At 43.3% G+C, this 21,233-nt stretch overlaps 1 protein-coding gene across 4 annotated transcripts in view; it reads left to right on the plus strand.

The window, feature by feature from the left end:
- Positions 1-699: 699 nt before the first annotated feature.
- bcr (BCR activator of RhoGEF and GTPase) overlaps positions 700-21,233 on the plus strand; it is an 87,822-nt gene continuing 67,288 nt past the window's right edge. For all 4 annotated transcript variants that reach the window (XM_034095746.2, XM_071204978.1, XM_071204979.1 and 1 more), the window contains exon 1: positions 700-3,117. In XM_034095746.2, coding sequence (XP_033951637.1) covers positions 1,500-3,117 — 1,618 coding nt within the window. In that variant the 5' untranslated portion in view covers positions 700-1,499. The remainder of the gene's footprint in view (positions 3,118-21,233) is intronic.

Genomic DNA, 21,233 nt, shown 5'->3' on the forward strand with positions numbered 1-21,233 from the left:
TTAAAGATAACACAGCAGCACTGCTACGTGCTCTGTAACACCTGCTTTACAGGTAGACCTACTGCCACTATCTTAAAGGAGCCCAGAAGGAGTCATATCCTGCATATTATTCTTATTATTAATTGCTACTAAAACCTGTAAGATTGGAGTATTGGGAGAGGTATAGCTTAATGCTTCCTGACACATTTGAAAGGAGATGTTAAAACGAGTGATACATTATTACTTTATAAATGTGCGACATGACAAAACAATACAGTGTGGAATCATTATCTATTTTACAGAGACGGCCATCCCTTGTTTGTTCGTGCTTTTGTATAATCTCTGCTTTTTTTTCTTATATTTCCTTAACACAGAAAATCCCCCATTATTTTTGTTCTTATTCTTTTTTTGTGTGTTTATGCTTGTTTATTTACCTGTTTATTGTGCGTTGGTTGTTTTACTATTTCTGTATCACTCAAAAAGATTGAACTGTCAACTGAACAAAATGCTATAGGCTACTATGTGACCCCAAACAAAGATACAAAAAAATGCCAGGTGCTGATACAAAATGCCTATTTTTAATATTCTAATATCATATTCATAAAATAAACTAATAATGAGTTGGGGGCTGTCTGGCCCTGCTCTGTCTCTTTAACAGCAGCTCTCTCTGGCCCCTCCCACTCCTGCAGCCCCTCAGTGCTGCTGCCTGAGATGCGAGCGCACACAGAGCGGCACCATCACTGCCGAAGAAACGGGATAAACCTGGAAAACAACTGGGGGGAAAAACAACGAGACCACATAGGCACCGTGTTAAAACCATGGTCTAACGAAACAATCCATAAACCGGACCACGCCGCTTGATCGCATCCCGTGAGAAACTCAGATGTTGTCGTCGCTTGGGTTTTGCGCTTTTTCTCCTTTCTCCTTGAGCGCTGCTGGTACAAAGGCTCTTGGTGTGGAGCAGCACCTGGGATCACTGCCGTATGAATGGAGTGAGAGTGAACGGACCTGCTATCACTAACAAACCCGGAATAGTAGATAGTGAGTAAACCTCGCAGGATTAAACCACTTTCTTATTTTTTCCTCTCTCCCTGGGAGCCAGATCCCAGTGTCACCCCGCGAGGACAGATGCTGTCATTGTGTCGAGGCTGAGATTGATCTTCTAAAAGTGTATTTTCTCGTAATAATGCATGAGAAAGACGCGCGTTATTGCAGCTTTTTGTTCCTTTTTATGCCCCACACATTCCCAGCTCTTGCTCTGGCTGAACAGCCGGTTTCTCTTGTTCAGAATGGGATTTATTGTATATGCGCAGCACACGACAAGTGTCAGCAATTAGGCAGTGTGTTTCTGCACGGGTTACCTAAAGGCCTGTTTTAAACATCGTCACTTTAAGTGGCCATTGTTGTCGATAAGCAGTCAGTAGCGAACTGGACTAAAGAAAAAAGACAAGAGCTGCCATTGCTTGAATCCCTCGGTGTGTGTGAACCGGGGTCCGTCACAGTAATAAATCAGGCACAATATGGTGGAGCCGGTGGGATTCACCGAGGCGTGGAAAGCGCAATTCCCAGAGTCCGACCCCCCCAAAATGGAGCTGCGATCAGTTGGTGACATCGAGCATGAGCTGGAGAGGTGCAAAGCGTCCATCAGACGCCTGGAGCAGGAGGTGAACAAGGAGCGCTTCCGCATGATCTACCTGCAGACCCTCCTGGCTAAAGAGAGGAAAAGCTATGACAAGCAGCGGTGGGGCTTCAGAAAGACCCCCCTGGGTGAGGGGATGGACCCTGCAGCCGCACAGGGCGCAGAGTGCCAGTCCCAGCAGCCACACATGCAGGAGACTGGTGGAGTTGGAGTAGCAGTTGTTGGTGGAGTGTATGGTTGTGGCAGTGTTGATAGGATCCGTTATCAGCCTACCGCAGATGGGACTGGAAGGTCCAAACCCAGGCCTCCACCAGCCAGGAAGTCGGCCTCCCACGGAGACGGCCTGGAGTCCGCCTTCGAGGTTCCCCCGCAGGCTGAGTCCACTTCTTGTGACAACCTAGATGGCCTCTCGCCCTCTAAGCAGAGAGGTGCCATCTCCGGTGGCATCTCCGTCTCTCCCCGCAGGATCAACGTTCCGCCCACAGAGAAGGACTTGCCCTCTGACCCCAAGGACAAGCTGGGGATGGGACTTGGCGTTGCAGCTCTTAGGTCTAACTTTGAGAGGATCAAACGGGCCAACTCTCACACTGCTGGGGAGGCAGCGAAGGGTCAGGAGAAGCAGTTGCCGCCACCACCACCGCCATTCTACTCTAACATGGAATTCCACCAGGATCGGGGGCTGATCAGGGTCAACGACCGTGAAGTCTCGGACAAGATCAGCTCCCTGGGCAGCCAGGCCATGCAGATGGAGCGAAAGAGATCTCTCCATTCCCTCCCAGGTAACCTGGCAACGGTGGCAGGGGAGCTCCGCGCCAGGCCGGTGTACAGAGGCCGCTCCACTGAAAGCACCTGCGGCTATGACGCAGAATATGAAGATGGGGAACCCAACCAGCGACATTCAGGGAGGGCCAATGGTGGCAAACCTCCACCTCCTCCTTGGCAGCCCTCGGAGTTCCAGGCTTACTCTAGTGTCTATGTCGGCGGGGTGATGATGGGTGAAGGTGGCGTTGGAGGTGTTGGGGGAAGTGGTAGTGGAGTCACTATGAGGGAACTTGGGGGAGCCGATGACCACCTGCTGACCTGGCCACGCCGTTCCTACTCCCCAGGGAGCTTCGAGGATGTCGGCGGAGGAGGCGGCTACACGCCAGATTGCAGCTCCAACGAGAACCTGACGTCCAGTGAGGAGGACTTTTCCTCAGGTCAGTCCAGCCACGTCTCACCCAGTCCCACCACGGCCTTCCGCCGGCCTTTTAGAGAGAAGAGCCGCTCTCCGTCCCAAAACTCCCAGAACTCCCAGCATTCGTTCGACAGCAGCAGCCCGCCGACTCCTCAGTCCCAGAAGCGGCACCAACGGCAGCAGGGAGGACATGTGGTCATGTCTGAAGCCACTATAGTGACCGTTCGCAAGACTGGTCAAATCTGGCCACCTGCTGCCCATCATGACCTCGTGCCCCACGGTAGACCATCCCATGACAACAGTTTCCATGGAGACCATATAGGTGAGTGGAAGCTGCTGTCTCTCATCTTTGTTGTGGTTTGAACAGATGGTCTGGATTGCAAAGGGCATGTCAGACCCATCATAGAAACCTGTGTGTTGAGGAAGAACATGTAAAACCTGAGTGAATGAGTGCACTGTAGTCATGTGTTTGCATATATTATTTAGCATTTTTATCCTCTTCCTCACATATTTCCACTTGAAACCACAAAGCAGCCAAATGTTGACATCATTAATATTACGCTTGTGATTGTGTGTCTGTGTGTGCACGTAAACACGCACAACTCAGTGTTCTTTAGATGGCCTTTGTGTGGGAGACGGAGGAAATATCCACCTCTGCTTATTCCTGGAATGTCAGTGGGGTGGGTGAACAATGCATGTGGTCAGTCTGGGTTGGAAGTGCAGGTCTAGCCTTTCTCAGGCGACTCCTCCTGCGGCTCAGAGTATGGAATTCCAATCACATTTGTCTGTCTGCCTGCCTGCAACTTGACAGAGTAGGAAACAATTCTCTGGACCTCAAGCTGAAACTCTTAACCAGCCTTTAGCACGGAGCAGGACAAAAGAAATCCACTCTCCAAACGATTATGCGCAGTATCCCTAACCACTTAATTGCTGCCTTCGGGCCATGACACCTGTAATAAAACGGTAGCTATCAGATGGATGTGCGGGCTGCAGCTGACTGGGCAGTAGCTAACTTAGCTGTCAGGCCTAAACTCAACAACAGTACAGTGGCGTTTGTTGCGCCAAAAAGAACATTAGTAGCACTTAGCTTTTTGTAATTCCTCAGTAGAGTTGCCATTGCAGAAGCAATGGCAACTCCCAAGAAGTGAAACCAAACAGTTTGGGTAGTTCAAATATTTGACATCATTATTAGTCATCGAGTGTTAACTTGTTTACAGAGGCGCGGATAAGTGCAGTTTTACATATTCTGCTTGTTGTTTCTCTCTGGTTCTCTGCTGTTGAAGTGAGAAGTGTTTTAGTGTCCACTATATTGTAACAGATTGGACCAGATAGGATGCAGGGTGCAAGCATCACATGCTCACTCCTTGCCAGCTTTAACTAGATGGGAGGAGGTAGTCTGAGAGATAGTAAAGAGAAAGAGACAGGAAGTATACAATTGGGGAATGAAAACACTGAAAGGGAAAGTTTGTAAGCAGAAAATATGGGACAGTTGATTCATTTGTTCAATGACAATTATGTGAAGGCTGAATATCATGAATGTTTTTTATTGCTATATGAGAATCAATACTAAAGACATTTCTGTCGTCATTCAGGGTAGCGTTACTGTCTGAAACCTGATGCTGCTCATTGCATAAATACCCTGGACAGAGAATAGGTCTCTGTGCATCTATAATTCATTTATGTGTATAGAACCACCCACACATTGGCCCGGGTGGAATCATCTAAAATGTTTTTTCCGGACGGGACAGATCACCAAACTATAGGATTGTGTACGGAGCATATTAGCAGTGAAAGTAAAAGACATCTCCCCCCCCCCCCCCCCCCCCCCCCCGATCTTAAGTGATAGGCATCAACAGTTAAGTACCATGCTAACATTAGTAGCTCTAACAGCGATTAGGATTGTGCATACTTTGCAGTAAGCAAATGGCTAGCTAATTCCCCAGCTGCTGTGTTTAGGATTATCGCAGCCCTGTCTGCTCTCTTTGTTTTAACATCTTTTCCACAACAGTGAGCCCTGTGGGGAGTGAGGCCAGCCGGAAGGGCAGCAATGGAGGATGGAGGATCAGGGGTGTGTTCCAGACAGCAGGGATAATCTGGAATTTGAGCATTAGAAGTTACAAATATGTGTTAGACACCATGCAGAGGGGTTTTGTTTAAGCTGAGGGCTGTGATGTTGACAGCAAAGGTGACATACATATTGCATCGGGTTGCAACCCAGCAGTGGCTTATTTCAGCCAAACAGAACAGAGATAGGTATAGTAAGGAAAGAGTGTGTTTTTTTGTGGGCGGCGGATGATAATAATGGAGAGTGGGACGGTGTTATGAGGAAGACTGAGAGGAGGCAGAGTGCAAGGCAGAGCTGTCGTTTCTCGCTTCATTGGTCCGGGATGCGGGGGCTGCAGAGAGGCACAGATGGGAAGAACTCTCCCGTTGCGTAACAGAAACACACAGACTCAGGCTCACACACAAAGACACACACGCTTCATGTTTACTCTTCAACCGTGAGGCTGCTTTAAGCGCAGCAATAGGTGTGCATGTATGTGTTCAGACTGGGCGATAGAAGAAGGATGTTTCCTGCCAGTGGTTGACCAGAGTCTGAGAGGAAGTCAATCTTCCACCATCTGCCCAAACTGATCCATATTGATTACTTTTCTTCTCTTCATGTGAATACCAGTAGTAATTGCCTCATGGTGTGTTTTTGTTTATTTAATGTTTGGGGGGTTTCAGGATGAAAGGTTTCCGTGCTGAGCAGATCTTTGTGTCGACAACAGAACATGTCAAAATGAGTGAAAGATTAAAATAGAGATGTCTCCCTCGAGTGTCATTCAGCGAGAAAGCAGAGACGCTTGGCAAGTTTGATCTAGGCTAATGAAAAAAATAGGCACAACTACCAACATTTCATTTTTAACCGAACTGAACAAACATGAGCGCAGTGCTGTTATGTCAAGAATTTGTGCCGAGTTGGATGACTGACGAGTCTCTTTTCCGTCGAATGACTCAATTTGTCACCTTTCCTGCAAGTAAGCGACTGCAGGGATGAAAACACTAATTTAAATGAATTACAGGAAAAAGTAAACCAACAGAGCAATTTAAACGTGTCTCACACACAAGGTGAAAGTAAAATCATACTTGTGGATTAGGTTCAAAACCAAACCCATAACGTATTACCTGCTGACAGCTTAGGTGAGGTCAGTTTATTGAAGAAAGGAACCTTTCACTACCTTCTGTAAGCAAATGGGTGGCAACCAAAAATGACATTTTTCTGTTTCCATGAATTCATTAGAGGGGAACTCTTCCTTTAAACCAGGGAATACCTGTGGGTTTGTGTCTCGGAGGACAGAACTGAGAACGCTTCAATGGCTGTATTGTCCACAACCTCCACCTCCCTCAGCTGGGTCCTGTCAGCGGCTATATTTCTGGGCAGGCACAACCTCTTGCTTTCTTTTTGTAACCTCTCTGGAGTCGTCAGTGTTATTTATCACTTTATTTAACTCGCCCCATCCCAAAGTATCCAGATGGACCTATTGATACTATTAAAGGTTATTGATTGTAGTTATTAAAGTAGTCATTAGGTGAACTATGTTTAAGAGGGGAAAGTTCACCGTAAAATGTAGCCGTTAGCTTACTAATACATGAGCTGTTTAGGGTGAACAGCATAAATATATAAACCAGGAGTGATACATTTTCAAATGAGCTGTATGAAGCAGTTTATAATGTTACATAGAGGGCCAACTATCTATACAAAATAGAAGGTATTGGAAAGGACAGAAAAAAAGCAAAAAAGGCCTTGGTGGTATCTGCTATTTGCAGATTAAATGTGACAAGGTTTGCTATCCTGGTTACAAAATGGTTGATTGTGGTTCCGAATGATGTCAGGACAGCAGAAAGTCAACATATCATCCGTCGCAATTTAAAAACCCACCTGTTTCGCTTGTACCTTGGCCATTAAATCACTTAAAGAGCTTTGCATTTGAAACTAATGCACCAGCACCGAAGCATTTGAAGCAAAATGTTTTTGTTCTGAGTTTGTATCTTTATGGCTTATCACTTATTGTAAGTCGCTTTTGATAAAAGCCTCAGCTAAATGAAATGTAATGTAATGGTGTCGTCAGGGCTGCTCTGTGTTTTTCGGGTTTTTGGCGTATTATACTGTATTTGTCACTTAACATCATATTGTGTTACACACACTCACATTTTCTCCTCGCCAATCAGATTTGAGCTTGTTTCTTGTCTATGTATTCTTTCCGTCTCAGCAACAAGCAGGCGATCGGTGGAGATTACTGTCTGTAGCAGTGGTGGCAGATAGGATCTGAGGCTGATTGTGTGTGTGTCTTCCTCTCTGAGCCTTTCGTGTGTGGGTGTGTGTGCAGTTGCACCATGTAATCCAGCAGGCATGGAGGGCAGAAAAAGAGAAGGATTGAGAGACACTGAGAAAGATTTTGTCGGTGGTACCTCCGGCTGAGCCCACATGGTTAACAGTAGTCCAGTGTGGCACAGTGACCCCCTTTTCACACTGAGAGAGAGGAGGGGGGGGCGACGGTAGCTTTTCAAAAGGCTTGTTCACTCTGTGCTGTTGAGTGTGCTTGGCAGTTACCTCAGCCGGCACAGAGTCGGGCCCTGACTGGTGGAAGGACGAGGAGAGAAAGAGGAGATGAAGAAATGGATGTAGAGTGAGGGGGGGGGAAGCGGATGCCTTTCTTGCCAGCTGGGTGCTCCGCTCAGGCTTTCATTGGGCCAGTGCAACCTGCTCAGGAAAAGCACGAGGGCCCAAAACGACCCCTTTGTTCCCTTTGGAGGGATCGGTTATGGAGGAAAAAAACTAACTTTCTGTGAAAAATGTGAACTCATTCAAGATTAAAGATCACCTATTATGCAAAATCCACTTTTCATGTCTTTTATACATAAACATGTGTCCCCTCTGTGTAAAGAGATTCTGAAAGTTTCAGGAAAAACAATTCTCTCACTTTTTGTCCTGATCCGTTTCTATAAAAACATGTCTGAAAATGAGCTGATCAGATTTTGGCCACTTTATGATGTCATAACGATTTGTTGGCTTGTGTAACCATTAGCCAATCACCAACCAAGGTAACCCCGCCCACCTGATCACCTGAATCTCCTCCTAGAGCACCATTGTGTTATTTTTAACCAAATATCTCTCAGAGGGGCGTGGGGAGGGGCTCCTTATTTTCATCTAAAGTAACAGACACAGAATCAGCACTTTTGAAACAAGGCTGAAACGGAGGGGATTATGGGATGCTACAATGCATGATCTTCAGAGACATGTTTGTATATATCTGAGACCAATAATATATTGATGAAAAACTGTATAATAAGATACCTTTAATACAACTTGTCTGTATATTGAGTGTGTTAAACATAAGATCCAAACAATAGTCTATGACAATAGGGATGGGTATCGTCTGAAATGTATCGATTCCGGTAATGTATTACACAATAGCTGTGCTTTATTTGTACTGAGCAATGCTTGTGGCAAGCTATTCACTTGCCACAAGAATTGCATTGCGCCTTGTCTTTTTCTTTTCTCGTGTAGTGGAGCCACACTTCAGAGCGTTTACCGCGATCCATCTTTGGTGTTATGAAGTGACTGAGCTCGTGAACTGTCTACGGGAGGGCGGGGGAGCCTCGCTGCGGGGCAACTGTGGACCTCTGACGCCTGTCAGCGCAACTTACATGATGCCGTTTAAAAAAATTAAGGGCGGTGCCGGCCGTCAGCTAACCGAGCCGGCCGTCAACGGCCCGCTGACGACCGGCCGTTCTGTGATTCTCCAGAACACACAGATGGCCAGTCCGCCCCTGGTTAACGTGTCTAACGCATCTAGGAACCGTTAGGCAGAACCGAAATTGTGTATTTTGTATGGCATTTTCTTATCGGTTCTCATCTGGAACCGAGTTTCGGTTCCCAACCCTAATGCACAACGCGTTCTTGTCTGGTTGTGGAGGCCCCTATGTTTCTGCAGTATGAGTCCAGCCTGGCACAGAGGCTGGCGTGGCCTTGCTTTGTTGGCAGAGGGCAGGAGGGTGGAGTTTCTCCAGCTACCCGGAGAGAGTCAAACTGCCTGGCATGGTTTTCGGAGCTGGAGCCGCCACTTTCAGCCTGTTTCTGCTAACCGCCCGTGGAAAAATGGATCAAACCATGGGGAGTGCTTGTGTGTCCTACATCCAAAGTATTTTTCGGACATTCGGGCTAACCTTCGAGTGAGCGAAAGCAGATTGGGTGATCATAACGGGACTCTGCAGACAGACAAGCAAATACAAACATGCATAAACACAAACTCACATCCCTCCAATGGGTAATTACTTTTCCCTGCTTCTGTTTATTTCTTCTTCTTTTTTGTGTGTGCTTGTATACTTCCATGCCAAGCTAACCACAGTCTATGCTCTGGTAACCAACAGCTCTTGTAAAAGAAAAATTGTGGAAAATCCCTAAGATAAATTCTGGTGACTTTCCCCATGTTTAGCTGCTTCTTTTTTTTTTAACATCGGCCATCTTGGCTCTCTGTAACATGGTCTGTAACCATCTAGATTGGCCACAGACAGTGAAGGGAAAATGTGCTAGTAGCGTCCACCGCTAACCACTCACCGCAGGCCTTGTAGTGGGAGCGCACTGCCGGTGTGTTTTTTCAAAAGTTGTCCACATATATCCTAGATTAGCTGCATGGGCCATTAATCAAAGCCAGCAATCTGAGGGTCAAGGTTGGGGGATGGGATGGAAAGTGAAGCCGGGTTTATGGTCTCTGGTCCATGAAGAATAATATCCGAATTACCAAAAAAGCCCTCAGGAAGACATTTTCCAGATTAACTAGTGCTCAAGCGTAGACATTAAAGGAGCTTTCCACCTATTTTCAAGGTCAATAGTTTGGCTATTTACCCTTACTGTATATGTTCTGCTATTCTTATCTTTTCCGATTCTTTACCACTTGAGTGCTCTTTTAACACAATTCAAAGCATTACATACAGTCATATTGATAAAGTGTGATTTATTACCCTAACAAAACACTCCTATGTTTACCTCAGAGTTATTTTTTGAGGTCCGAGTTTGGATCTCTGCAGGCTAAACCCCTCCTGAATGTTTCACACACATGCAAATTGAAAGCCAAGTGATCTGACTCTGGATTAAAGGACAACAAAAAACTAGTCTAGTCATGGAAACATGTAAACCTTAATCTCCACTCTTCAGTCGGGGAATTGGAAACTGGCATACAATCAGATGAACCATTTCCCCTCGTTTCACACAGCTGACACCACGATGCACTCATTACAGCTCTAATGCATGATGTCCTATATATTACAGATGGGATTATCATCACTCACAAACCATTGCTGCCATTTAAACATAACGGGTTATAAAGAAATAATAGTTTTGTAAATTTCCTGCCGGGATTATTTGAATGTGTGATCAGTGGTCTGTGTTTACACTGTTTACTCCTGCACAGCATTTTATATTCCAGGCGTTTAAACAAATGAAGAGCTTCTCTTAAATGTAACAAGGCATTCTTGCTGTTATTTTCCACCTCGTTTCTTTGCTAAACCTCTTATCTTTCACTTTATTATATCCTTTCCTTCCTACGTCTTCAAAATGTCCTCGTCTTTTCTCTCCATCTACGCTCCCTTCAACCAGCTGCTTCCAGTTTCCTTTAGCTTGGAGCCAATTAGAGGTGCATCACCTTTTCGTCTTTGTTTCTGCGGGTTTTCCACCGAGCAAGGGGGGAAAAGCAGAGAGAGATCAAAGTCCCGACCCCCCCCCCCCCCCCCCCCCCCCTGCAGGAGCAAGCAGGCTCTCTCTGTAATTGTCCAATAGGGGTTTAACTGACGAATGCCTATAAAACCGCACAATCAATGCCAAATGTCAGCAGCCGGCCTTCCAGTTACAGAACAGTGTAGACCACAGAGTTTATTCCTCTGAACGGCTGATTTCCCAATGTTACCTCTGCCTGTCTGTCCACCATACACACATGTTCAATCTTAAGTGTGTGGACAGACAGTTAGGAGCTTATGAGTCTTCGTTAAAGGGGTTATACGACTTTAATGGAGATAGCCTTGGCTTTCTGTTGGTAGTAAGGATTGTGGATCACTGAAGGTTAAGCTATACGTAGCACGCAACATTCCTTGTCCTTCGCTTCTTGAACGTCCTAGAAATCCTTGATATCGATACCATCTTGGATGCAAACAACACTCCATGTATCAGTCCGCGTGGTTATTTAGTACAGTGAAAGAAACTTGATTATTAATTAGTTTTGCATCTGAATCTATCATTGGCTTCTACAGGAGGAGCAGATAAGATGGATGGTGTAGTGATATAGCGCTTCATGGTCAAAACATCAGCTTATTAAATACCTGGGAGCTTGTTATATCAAGTGTCGGGACTCCCCCTCTCCCCTGAAGTGTTTCCACAGTGAAGCTGAAAGGCTGGGGAAGAGGGAGGAAGCGCTTCAGACCTTATTAGCTTTTTGTCTTCAGATGATGATGAAAAGCACCTTGTCCTTTCCCCCTATGCCTGACAGGACACATGCACACACTTACTCTGTCTACTTCTCTTGATCAACAGCAGAAGCAAGGAGAGGACCATTTTCGTCTTTCTGCATACTAGATATGACTTGAACCAGTTTGGTTTCAGTTCCCTTAAATCAAATATGGATACCTGAATCCTTTGAAATCCTGTATCGCAAATACTTTACTTTCGTAAAGCAGCAGAATAAATGGTGCTGAACAGATGGGTCCAAAACAAATGTCCCCTGGCTAATACCTAAAGGACAAGGAGACAAGAGTTTAATTTGCCTTGAAACTTACTAAATTAAGGTTTTCATACCTACCTGAAACCAGTTTCAAATGGATTATTTTCCAACCCAACCCATAGCTTGCAAACAACTAAACAAATAACTTGTTTCAGCTGGCCTGTCCTTCTTCTACCTTCACTGTTATATAAACTGTTAGATTTGGCTTCTGTGCTTCCCTAAACTTCTCTTTCAAAGTGTGCGTGCGTGTGTGTTTCTCTCTCTCTGACCTTAGGCTCTGTGTTATTGGACTGTGTTTGCACTGGGCAGCGAGATGGGTTTTCTCAATAAATGGCACCTGTTTCGTGTGTGTGTGTGTGTGTGTGTGTGTGTGTGTGTGTGTGTGTGTGTGTGTGTGTGTGTGTGTGTGTGTGTGTGTGTGTGTGTGTGTGTGTGTGTGTGTGTGTGTGTGTGTGTGTGTGTGTGTGTGTGTGTGTGTGTGTGTGTGTGTGTGTGTGTGTGTGTGTGTGTGTGTGTGTGTGTGTGTGTGTGTGTGTGTGTGTGTGTGTGTGTGTGTGTGTGGGTGGTGTAAACCTGCTGACACTGACAGACTGCAACATGAGGTAGATGTGCTATGAAAATAACACATTATCAAATGAGTAAAGTGTCTGGCTGCTGATCAGAGTTGCAGCGGCTACTGGTGTCTGGTGAGTGTGAGAGCTGTGGACCAGAGCCAGGGGAAACGGCTGGAGTTGTGAAGAAGAACCGCACTGTAAAATGAAATGATGTAACCATTTGTTTCTGAAGGGCACAATGCATCGTTGTTGCTCCTCGGGCGGTTGAGTAGGCTTAGTGATTCCTTTGTGTTAAAGGGTACTTGGTACATGCATTGTCCCGCACATTGAAGCACAGATCTGTTGACATGTGACCTTTTTGCAAGAGTGTGAATGAAAGCAAGGCTCTGTCAAAGTGATGGAGATTTGAGTGTTGTAATATGGATGGACTGGACAGGGAAAGAAAAGCCAAGTATGTTTACCATTCATTTAGCTAAGACATAAAAACAGATGTTGCCTGATGATGTTGTTCAGTTTTTTTAAATGGTAAGTAATTCAGTGTTTATTTTCATTTCAGTGTAGGGAACAAGAATACAATGATGTAGGCATGGTAAATATGACTCTACATAAATGCAGCGATGCATGCATATTGGTTCAGAATAGGCACCAGATGTGCACAGATGGAGGGAGAAGCAGAAATAAACTGACTGCTGTAGTCCGATACATGTTATAGGCGAGGACATTCTCCCGCTGTCAAAACACGACAATAACAAAACATTTGACCAGATGTGAAAACAAGTTTGATTTAAATGTTATGCTTTCTCCGCCTGGCTCCTTTTTTATTGTGTGTTGTTTGTTGAGCCGCTAGTTGCAGAGGGACTGGATAAGTAGAGGCTCCTGGGGAAGATCAGATTTCATGTTGCGATCTGCCTCCCTCCCCTTCCTCCACCTTTCCCTGAATGCCCTTCAGTAACATCGCTCCTTCTGTGATATCTCCCTTTTATGTCACTTAATATCCCTTTCTCTATCCCCCTGACCATTTCTCTCTCTCTCCCTCTCTCTCTCTCTCTCTGCCTGCCTCTTTCACTCTGCTATTCAGCCTGGAGCGCTACTATACAACATAAAGGCAGATTTTAAGCCCAATTTGGCCTTGACAACCGATTTTCAAGTTTGCGGAGAGGCTGCACTTGTCTGCAAAAATGTAGGACGCATCAGCAGTTAGCAAACGCTATCTGGCGGTTTGATGCTTTTTTCAGAAGCAGTCATAATTACATATTCTATTGTAACAACTTGAGATAAATCCGAATGTGATCCTGAGCAGGTAGTCTGAAATTGGAATGGAAATCACTTTTGGTTGTGTGTGTGACGCCTAGTCTTTTCATTAACTGTCACATTGTAAAAGCCTTTTCTCCGCTGCTGTATTGTCCCTTTCTGTCTTCCTGTTTCAATTGTTAGGTAAGGTACGTTTATTTATATAGCACATTTCAGACGCAGAGGCAATTCAAAGTGCTTTACATGATCATTATCACTTAATAGTAAGACAACAGAAAGAAACAAAATAAATAAACCGTCTTTTTCCGCGGCAGAGTAAAAGCTAGCAACTCTCGGACTGATTCTGCTCTAGCAATATGGAGACTAGACTGCTCAACCTGTGCCCCAGCGGAGCATCAAAACACATATTTTGAAGTAAAAGATAATTTACATAACTTTCAAGTGATGCAGAGGCTCAACGCGGCTTAACAGCTACTCCAGAGAGGTTCTCTCCGAGTTATGCAACGTGTAAGGCTTTGAGAGAAACCTTGTGCAAATAGCCCTGACTGCGAGATAACAAGGCCGCTCTGAAGGTGTGTGACGTTTGCTCCGGGATGAGGTGGCCAAAAGCCAAATAGGCAATATCAGTAAAACATAAGCACTCGTGTTATTAACACATCGAGCAAATGAGACAGAATCAAAAACGCTGTAGTGTGTAAGATCTAAAGAAAACAACTCACCAGCAGCTGGGGATTTGGTTTACTCAACATTGACTCAAATATATTTGTCTGTGTTCGATGAATGAAGGGAAAATGAGCTGCTTGTGAATGAAGAGGGAGAGAATACGAAGTGATTCCTTGTGTGTTGCTTTGTTGTGGGATTTGGAGTTTCCTCTGTAGTGCCCACATGTTGTCCAGATGGGCAAAACAGCATTTACTTTTTTCAATTTTCTTCTTCTCTCTCTCATTTCTTTACAGCTCTTACATTCTCTTTGTTTGTCCCTTCAAGTGCTCCAGTTTTTTTTGTTTTTGTTTTTACATATCTTCCTGTGTCATTGTAACTGCAGCTCCCTCTAATTTGTCCCACTTCATAGACCTATAAATGGCAGAGCGTGCTCAGGGCAGAGCGCTTTTGATTGGCTCGGAGTGACATCTCAAAAAGCATTTTCTCTGTCACGTCTGTAAGGAGGACATATAAGACATTTTGGTGAATGTGTGCTGTGTGTGTCTTCTATCCAATAGTATACAGCTAGAGCGAGGGTGTTCTATGCTAATTCTGTACATCTCATTCACATGTAGAGCAGAAGGCATTCCTTATAATCGCCTGCTGCGTTTAGATAAAAGCTTGCATGCACGCACCATTCTGCCTCCCCGCCCAATCTTTTTCTCTGTCATCCATTATTGATGCTGTAGCCCACTTGTTGCAAAATGAGATAACTGACATGACACAGCAGGGTGTCATATTCCCCTCTCCCCACCCAGCAGCCAGCCTACCACATTGACACACCCTCATATCCACGCACACAGTACAAAGGAAATGTTGGTCGTAAGCTGACACATGCTGAAAGGAAGCATGGTCTTATCCTTGAGCAGATTATTTGATCTAAGAGTTTAAAAATATTGTCAAAAAAGTAGCACCTTTTCTCCTTTTTTAGATGCACACTACGGCATACTTCTTCTTGAAAAATTACAGAAATAGTCAAAATAAAAGCTGATTTAATGTATTAAAGTGTTGAATCCCTTCTTTCCCATTCTCACATATATCCCATAACTGTCCCAAAGCAGTCCAAAATATCCACCAAGTTACACTTAATAGCTTTTTTAAGAGTGTTACAGATGATAACCATATGATTTTATTCCAAAATGTATTCAAATTCAATATCTGTCCTTAACATTAGACAGCAATGTTTAGTATACATTGGGGCTGTCCACCTCTGAGTTTCCATAACAACACTTGAGCTTTGACACAGACCATACTGTAATTCCTAAGCACACTTCAAATAAAGTGTTTCCAGTTACTCAAGGAGCCACAGTTTTTTTACATTCGATATAGCCGAAAGCCACACATACTGATATCTACAATTTATTAAGTTACAGGTTATAAAATGCAACTAGGGATCCTGTTTCTTCAAGTGTCGTCTTTAAAACATGACATTTCCAACTGAAGATCAAGGCAAACTGCGGCAGGTGAGCTTTGGCTCCTAACACAGCAAAAGACGAGCTTAGAAGTCCTGCTGCAACTACGATGAGTCATATAATCACTAATAACACCTGCTACTAAAGAAAAATATTGTGTAACATGACTTCTTTCCCTCCACTTAGTGCTTTTGCTGAAATCTGTAAATACTCTGTAGTTTACAACTCCTTCTTACAAGCAGATGATAACAGCATACAGATCCTTGTAAACAAAACCACAGCAGGCCTGGCTATATGTGGCTCCATCTGTCAGAACACATTTAGGTTAGTCACCTATCAGGTAAAACAGAGTGCGAATATCAAATTGAATATAAGATGGAAAATGGAGTGTACATTTTGTACTAACTAATCAGTTCAATATTGTCAATTTCATCCTTTGTAATATTTCTTGCAATCTTTTATAAGAATTGTTTTATTTGAGGTAAAGTATTGGTTGCAAACATTTAATTATTATTTTTTTGTATTGGAGGATAGTTTATTATTACATTTCCTATTGGAAAACCAGATGTATTTCTGATTGGAAAGCCTCTAATTCTAATTAAACATCTAGAAAAAAGTCTGATTGGACATCCTCAGAAGCTCCAAAGTCACTGCTTGACTCCTCAGTGACAAGTGATTGACATGGAGTTGTCCCCGCCCCCCTCCCTGCAGTGGATTGGACGGTGGCCAGAGGACAAGGTGTCTCAAGGAATCCCTGTGTCACCAGAGAAGCTTTGGCACACACAGACACAGGCAGAGATAAAACACACTGCAGATAACCTCACACCCAGGACTATTTACTCTCGACACACACTTCCCCCGGCTCTAGGTCTCGTAATGGGATCCTCTCTGAAACTCAAAGAGGACGCCGGTCTCTAGGTGTGTTCCCTGGTAACACAAACACACCTCCCTCAGAGGAAATGCTCTTTCTTTGAGAGCATCTTCAGTCCTGTTCACTGTACGACCCACTGAGGGATGCCACTCCCTGCTGTGTGTGGGCACCAGTGTGTGTTTCTGTTTCTTGTGTGTGTGCTTCCGTCAGACTGCCTTGAGTGTGACCTTGTATTGAAAACAGACAAGTGATCAATACACGGTGCCGCAGCCTGCTCTCTGGGCCGGAGCAAAGTGGAATAATTGTATTACTGTTGTGCCACGCTGAGAGATATTCATAACTCTATTGATTACTTAAGTGAATCAATGATAAGAGCGGCCATCAGAAGACCTCAATAAATCTTCCAGCTTTGAATCTGTGTCAGGCTGAAACTACGCTTCATTCTCAAGCAAGCTAGTCTTATCTTCAAGCTGTGATTTTCTGCAGCTGAACAAGCACAACAGACTCACATCCAATGCTCTTTTGTTTTGCTTTTTGGTTTGCTTGACTGGTTGTTAAGCACAAGCCCATCTACCTGCCATATTTCCTCTGTCCCCTAAAGAAAGAAGGCTTCCAGAAAAACCGAACAGATGGCTGGACTGCTTGATGATACGCAGTGCTCCACACGGTGGAAACTTCCAGTGTTTTACACTGACGCAATTATCTGTAATTAATTGAATTAGCCTGCCAAGCTAGGGATGGCATCAGTGAAAAACACAACACAGAGAGAATCAGATTCTTGTCATGGCATTCCGCTTCAAGGCCTCTGTTCTTTCACAGGGAGAAACAGATGTGTTAGTTTTATGGAAGTGTGTTTGGATGAGGCTCAAGTGAGACTTGTGTCTCTGGCTGGCTGTTCTGTATGTACTGCTGAATCCACAGAGGTGTCTCCCTGACTCTGTGAAAACAAGAGCCTTGTGACGGATAATTATATAGTTTGTCATTTAGAGCTTCACTATTACCATGGTTACATACTGTACATAAAGTCCAGAACAGTCTGAGGTCTCAAACCGTCTCTTGTCTTTTCAAGAGGCTCGAATTAGCTTGAAGACGTATTGAAGCGACATTTAGAGCTTTTATAATGTGACATGATTACAAGAGTGATTTATTTATTTGTATACTTACATAAATGTGATTGTTTTACACTTGAGACTTTATATTTAGCATATAACAATATATTGATTTAATTATTTCAAACTGGACCAACGGACTCAAAGTCAAACTTCACCAACTATTCAGACATCAGCAGATTTGTTTCACCTAAAGTGGTTTTGCGTTCTTTTTTCATGTTGTTTTCTCGACTTTGTATAGGCTAACACTAGCTTCAGGTCTGCAGCATTGGTGGGTTCCTTGTTCACATTGTACGGCCTTAAATGAAAACATATGGAGTATCTCCAGACCACAGCATTGCAGGATACATAATGGCAGAAGCAAAGATCTAACTCAAGATTGTTGGACTATAATGAAGTTACTTTTGTTTACCAATCAATAATTCTAACCTCTCCTGGATCAGTCTTTTCTCAAACAAACAAGCCCAGCAAATACATTGTAAACCTGTTATAGGGGAGTCTGGTCAGCCACTGGAACAACCACTCTGTGGTATGTGCACGGCAGGGGAAAGTATAGAGTCTTGTAAGCTTTATTTAGCATGTATCGTCCTCCAATCGATGCCGTTTGGCCTGTCAGTCAGTTCAATAATAGGCTAGTCACAGAAAAGCAACGCTAGTGCATTAGCTTTCAATCACATGTGAACCAGAGAGACTTTAAGAGAGATTAATGCATGTGTGGTTCTGCGGCTCTGCAATGTCATTCGGGGGGGAAACTGATTCACAAGCTGGAAACAATTGTGATGTATGTGAAGAGGAAGCACAAAACAGACAGGCTCTGTCTTGACCAAAACTAAAGTGGCATGTTTCCAGAAATACTGCAGGAGAATTACATCCCTTCCCTCTCAGCTGGAGTGCTGATCATTGTTACTAAATCTCTGACGTCTGTGCGTGTGTCTGTGTGAGTTACAGACTGAAAGATGATTTGTGGGAGAAGGAATCTTCACAGGGTGTCTGAGAAACCCACTGTGATATGAAAGACTATCCTAAGCTTGACGTATATTCAAGAACAATTGCAGTCTAGTTTATGTTTTATGTCACATTAATGTTCTGTATTATTTTTAGATGAAATACAGCAGACAGGCCGGGAATAGAGAATAAAATATGGGCATTTTGTCTTGCTTTTGCCTCCTGCCTAGATGCTTCTCTGTGTTTATCCTTCGTATCTCTCTCACTGTACTTATAAATTCATGTCTTAGTTGAGGCTCTTATGTAAGAGAATTAGCTGGCAATGTAGCGTTTCATTTTTCATGTGCTGAGCTGGCGAACAGAAACTAGCTGGCTTATGTCATCTCCCTCCAGCTGAGGAGAAAGATTTAAACATGAAGCTAAATGCGGCTGATTTTGCCCGCTTACTTGTATTGCTCCTGTTTTACGCTCTATTTCTTACCAACCTTATTATGTACAAGATTGCATTTCAGTGTATTTTCCACAAAATGTTTGCAACATAATGTATTTTAGATGATATTGCCCACTTTGCTCTAGAGTGCAGTTCGGTGTTTAGGAGTCTTCAAAAAGATTAAAATATATCTTTGGTAGGCTTTTCTTTTGTTTTCCCCTTGTGGTAATTCTCCAAGTACTATCACATCTCTATGGTAAATATCGATATAAAGCTTTAAGCAAAGAGTGATGTTGTTTTCCTATTCACATCACTAATGCATGTATACTGTAATTCAGTCGATGTGTGCTCATGCATTCAAAAAGACATTAACTTTAAAGTTATTGCAGAGAGAACAAGACTGTTGCCATTGAAAAACATTAATCCATCAGACTTTACAACCAGTATATTAAAACATCAGAAGTTATTAAGAGTGGCTACATCCAGGTTAAAGGGTTTGTCCTATTCAGGTGGATTGGTATTGACAGTGGGCCATTTTCTGTTACCATTTTAGTCTCAAGGCCAGACCTCTTGAGAGAAAGAAGCTATCTGCCAGTAAAAAGCCATTATCTCCTTTTCCCTCTGCAAAAAGCAAAAAAAGTGCCATCTCACTCCTTTGACTTATTTTTAACTCACTTTAAAGTGTTGGAAAGGCATAATTTAAAGGGACAAAATGCATCCCTGGTGAAAGAAGATTTGTTGTAATAAAAGGGAAAACAAGCACTCTACAACTCTGAAAGAGAAATGCTGTACAGTGAAATGAACTGATATGGCAAGCTTGTTAGCAAACCGTTTTTTGTTAGCTTTATTTCAGTCTCCAAGTCCTGGACCCTTTCACACTTTGTCTACCAACATTAAAGTACACTCTCATATTATGAAGTGGTAGTGTTCTACTTGGCTAACCAAACAGCTAGCTTGGTTAGCGGTGTGGTTTCCTTGCAAATATGCATTTAGCTAGTTGTCTGTGTTTCTTTTTGTGTAGTCTATACGTTTATTCACCTCATGAATGCTCTTACACAATCAGATTAAAGGACATTTCTGATATTGAATGAAGAGGTATGTTTGTAGTGTGCTAACCAAACAGCTAGCTTGGTTAGCCGTGTGGTTTCCTTGTAATAATGGTCCTATCTAGTTAGACACAATACCCATAGGCTATAGCATGCATCTTTTTGTGTTTTTGTTTATTGGAAATGAGTGATGAGAGTTTCAATGAATATGTGTTACATTTAAGTTATTCAATTTAAGTTTATTTGACAAAGGTTTTTGACGTTGATGCTGCTTGCTTCGAAACAAACTGGTCTGCTGGATTATCACAAATATTTACAGTTTTGGCTAATGCAGATTTAGCACGTCCCATGTTCGTAGTAAATGCTAGAATTTCTAGTTAATACTATACTTTTCAACATGGCTTTTCAACATCATGGCTAATTTTGTAATGTTAAAGTATGTTTTCAGTATCTTCTGGGACTTTACTTTGTTGAATCACAGAGGAAAATGTTAATCTGTAAAATGAAGAGCAGTGTTGGTGCAGCTAACACAAAACATGTATGACTTCATTTTGAGGATTTAATTCCTTTTACTGGGTTAGCTTCTGTCTGGCTAATGTTCACTTTGTGCGTTAATGTGCATATTTTTTACATGGGGGTTTATTTGTGGGCGAGGCTGGATTTCAGAAAAACCTTTCTGCTAATGCTTTTAAGTCGGATGTTGGCAGCACTGCTATATTTTGCCACTGATGTCACAGTCACTCGTCTTGTCTGTTCGAGGCTGATTCATAAATCTCCGGAGGAACATCTGACTGAGGGGAGTGGACAACAGGGTGGGACATCACATATGAGTGTGTTAAATATATGTGTGTGTACATTTATACGTGGTCGCATTAATGAGAAATGAGTCTATTTCTGATCTGGTAGGGTTATTTTAAAGGCGTGGAACATGGACTCACAGAGGAAAAAAGGGCAAAACTGATTTTTTAAATAAACTCATCGGATGAGTAACGATGAAAGAGGCCATAAAAGGCTCACGGTCATAAGAGCAGCCGCCACAAGAACACATGCTTTATAGTATTTTCAAACCAGGACACAACAGAACAGAGTTAATTTTTCTCTGGAGGCAAAGCCTGTGAAAGTATATTTAAGACATGAGCCATTTGGTGACTCATACGAAACAAGGCTGGGTCCCATATGGTTGTTAAAGACGCAGTCTGGATAATGCAGGTACTCATTTGAATTTTTAGCCACATCTGTTGGACTGCAATGGAGGACCTTTTTGAATTCCTATTGATAGTTAAATCTTTACTATTTAAAATGATGTTGCATTGAATTTTCCATTTCATTTAAAGAGGTTAAGGATACAGACTGCATTATCAAGAT

The sequence above is a fragment of the Pseudochaenichthys georgianus genome, chromosome 12 (genome assembly GCF_902827115.2).
Source record: "Pseudochaenichthys georgianus chromosome 12, fPseGeo1.2, whole genome shotgun sequence".
Lineage (NCBI taxonomy): Eukaryota > Metazoa > Chordata > Actinopteri > Perciformes > Channichthyidae > Pseudochaenichthys > Pseudochaenichthys georgianus.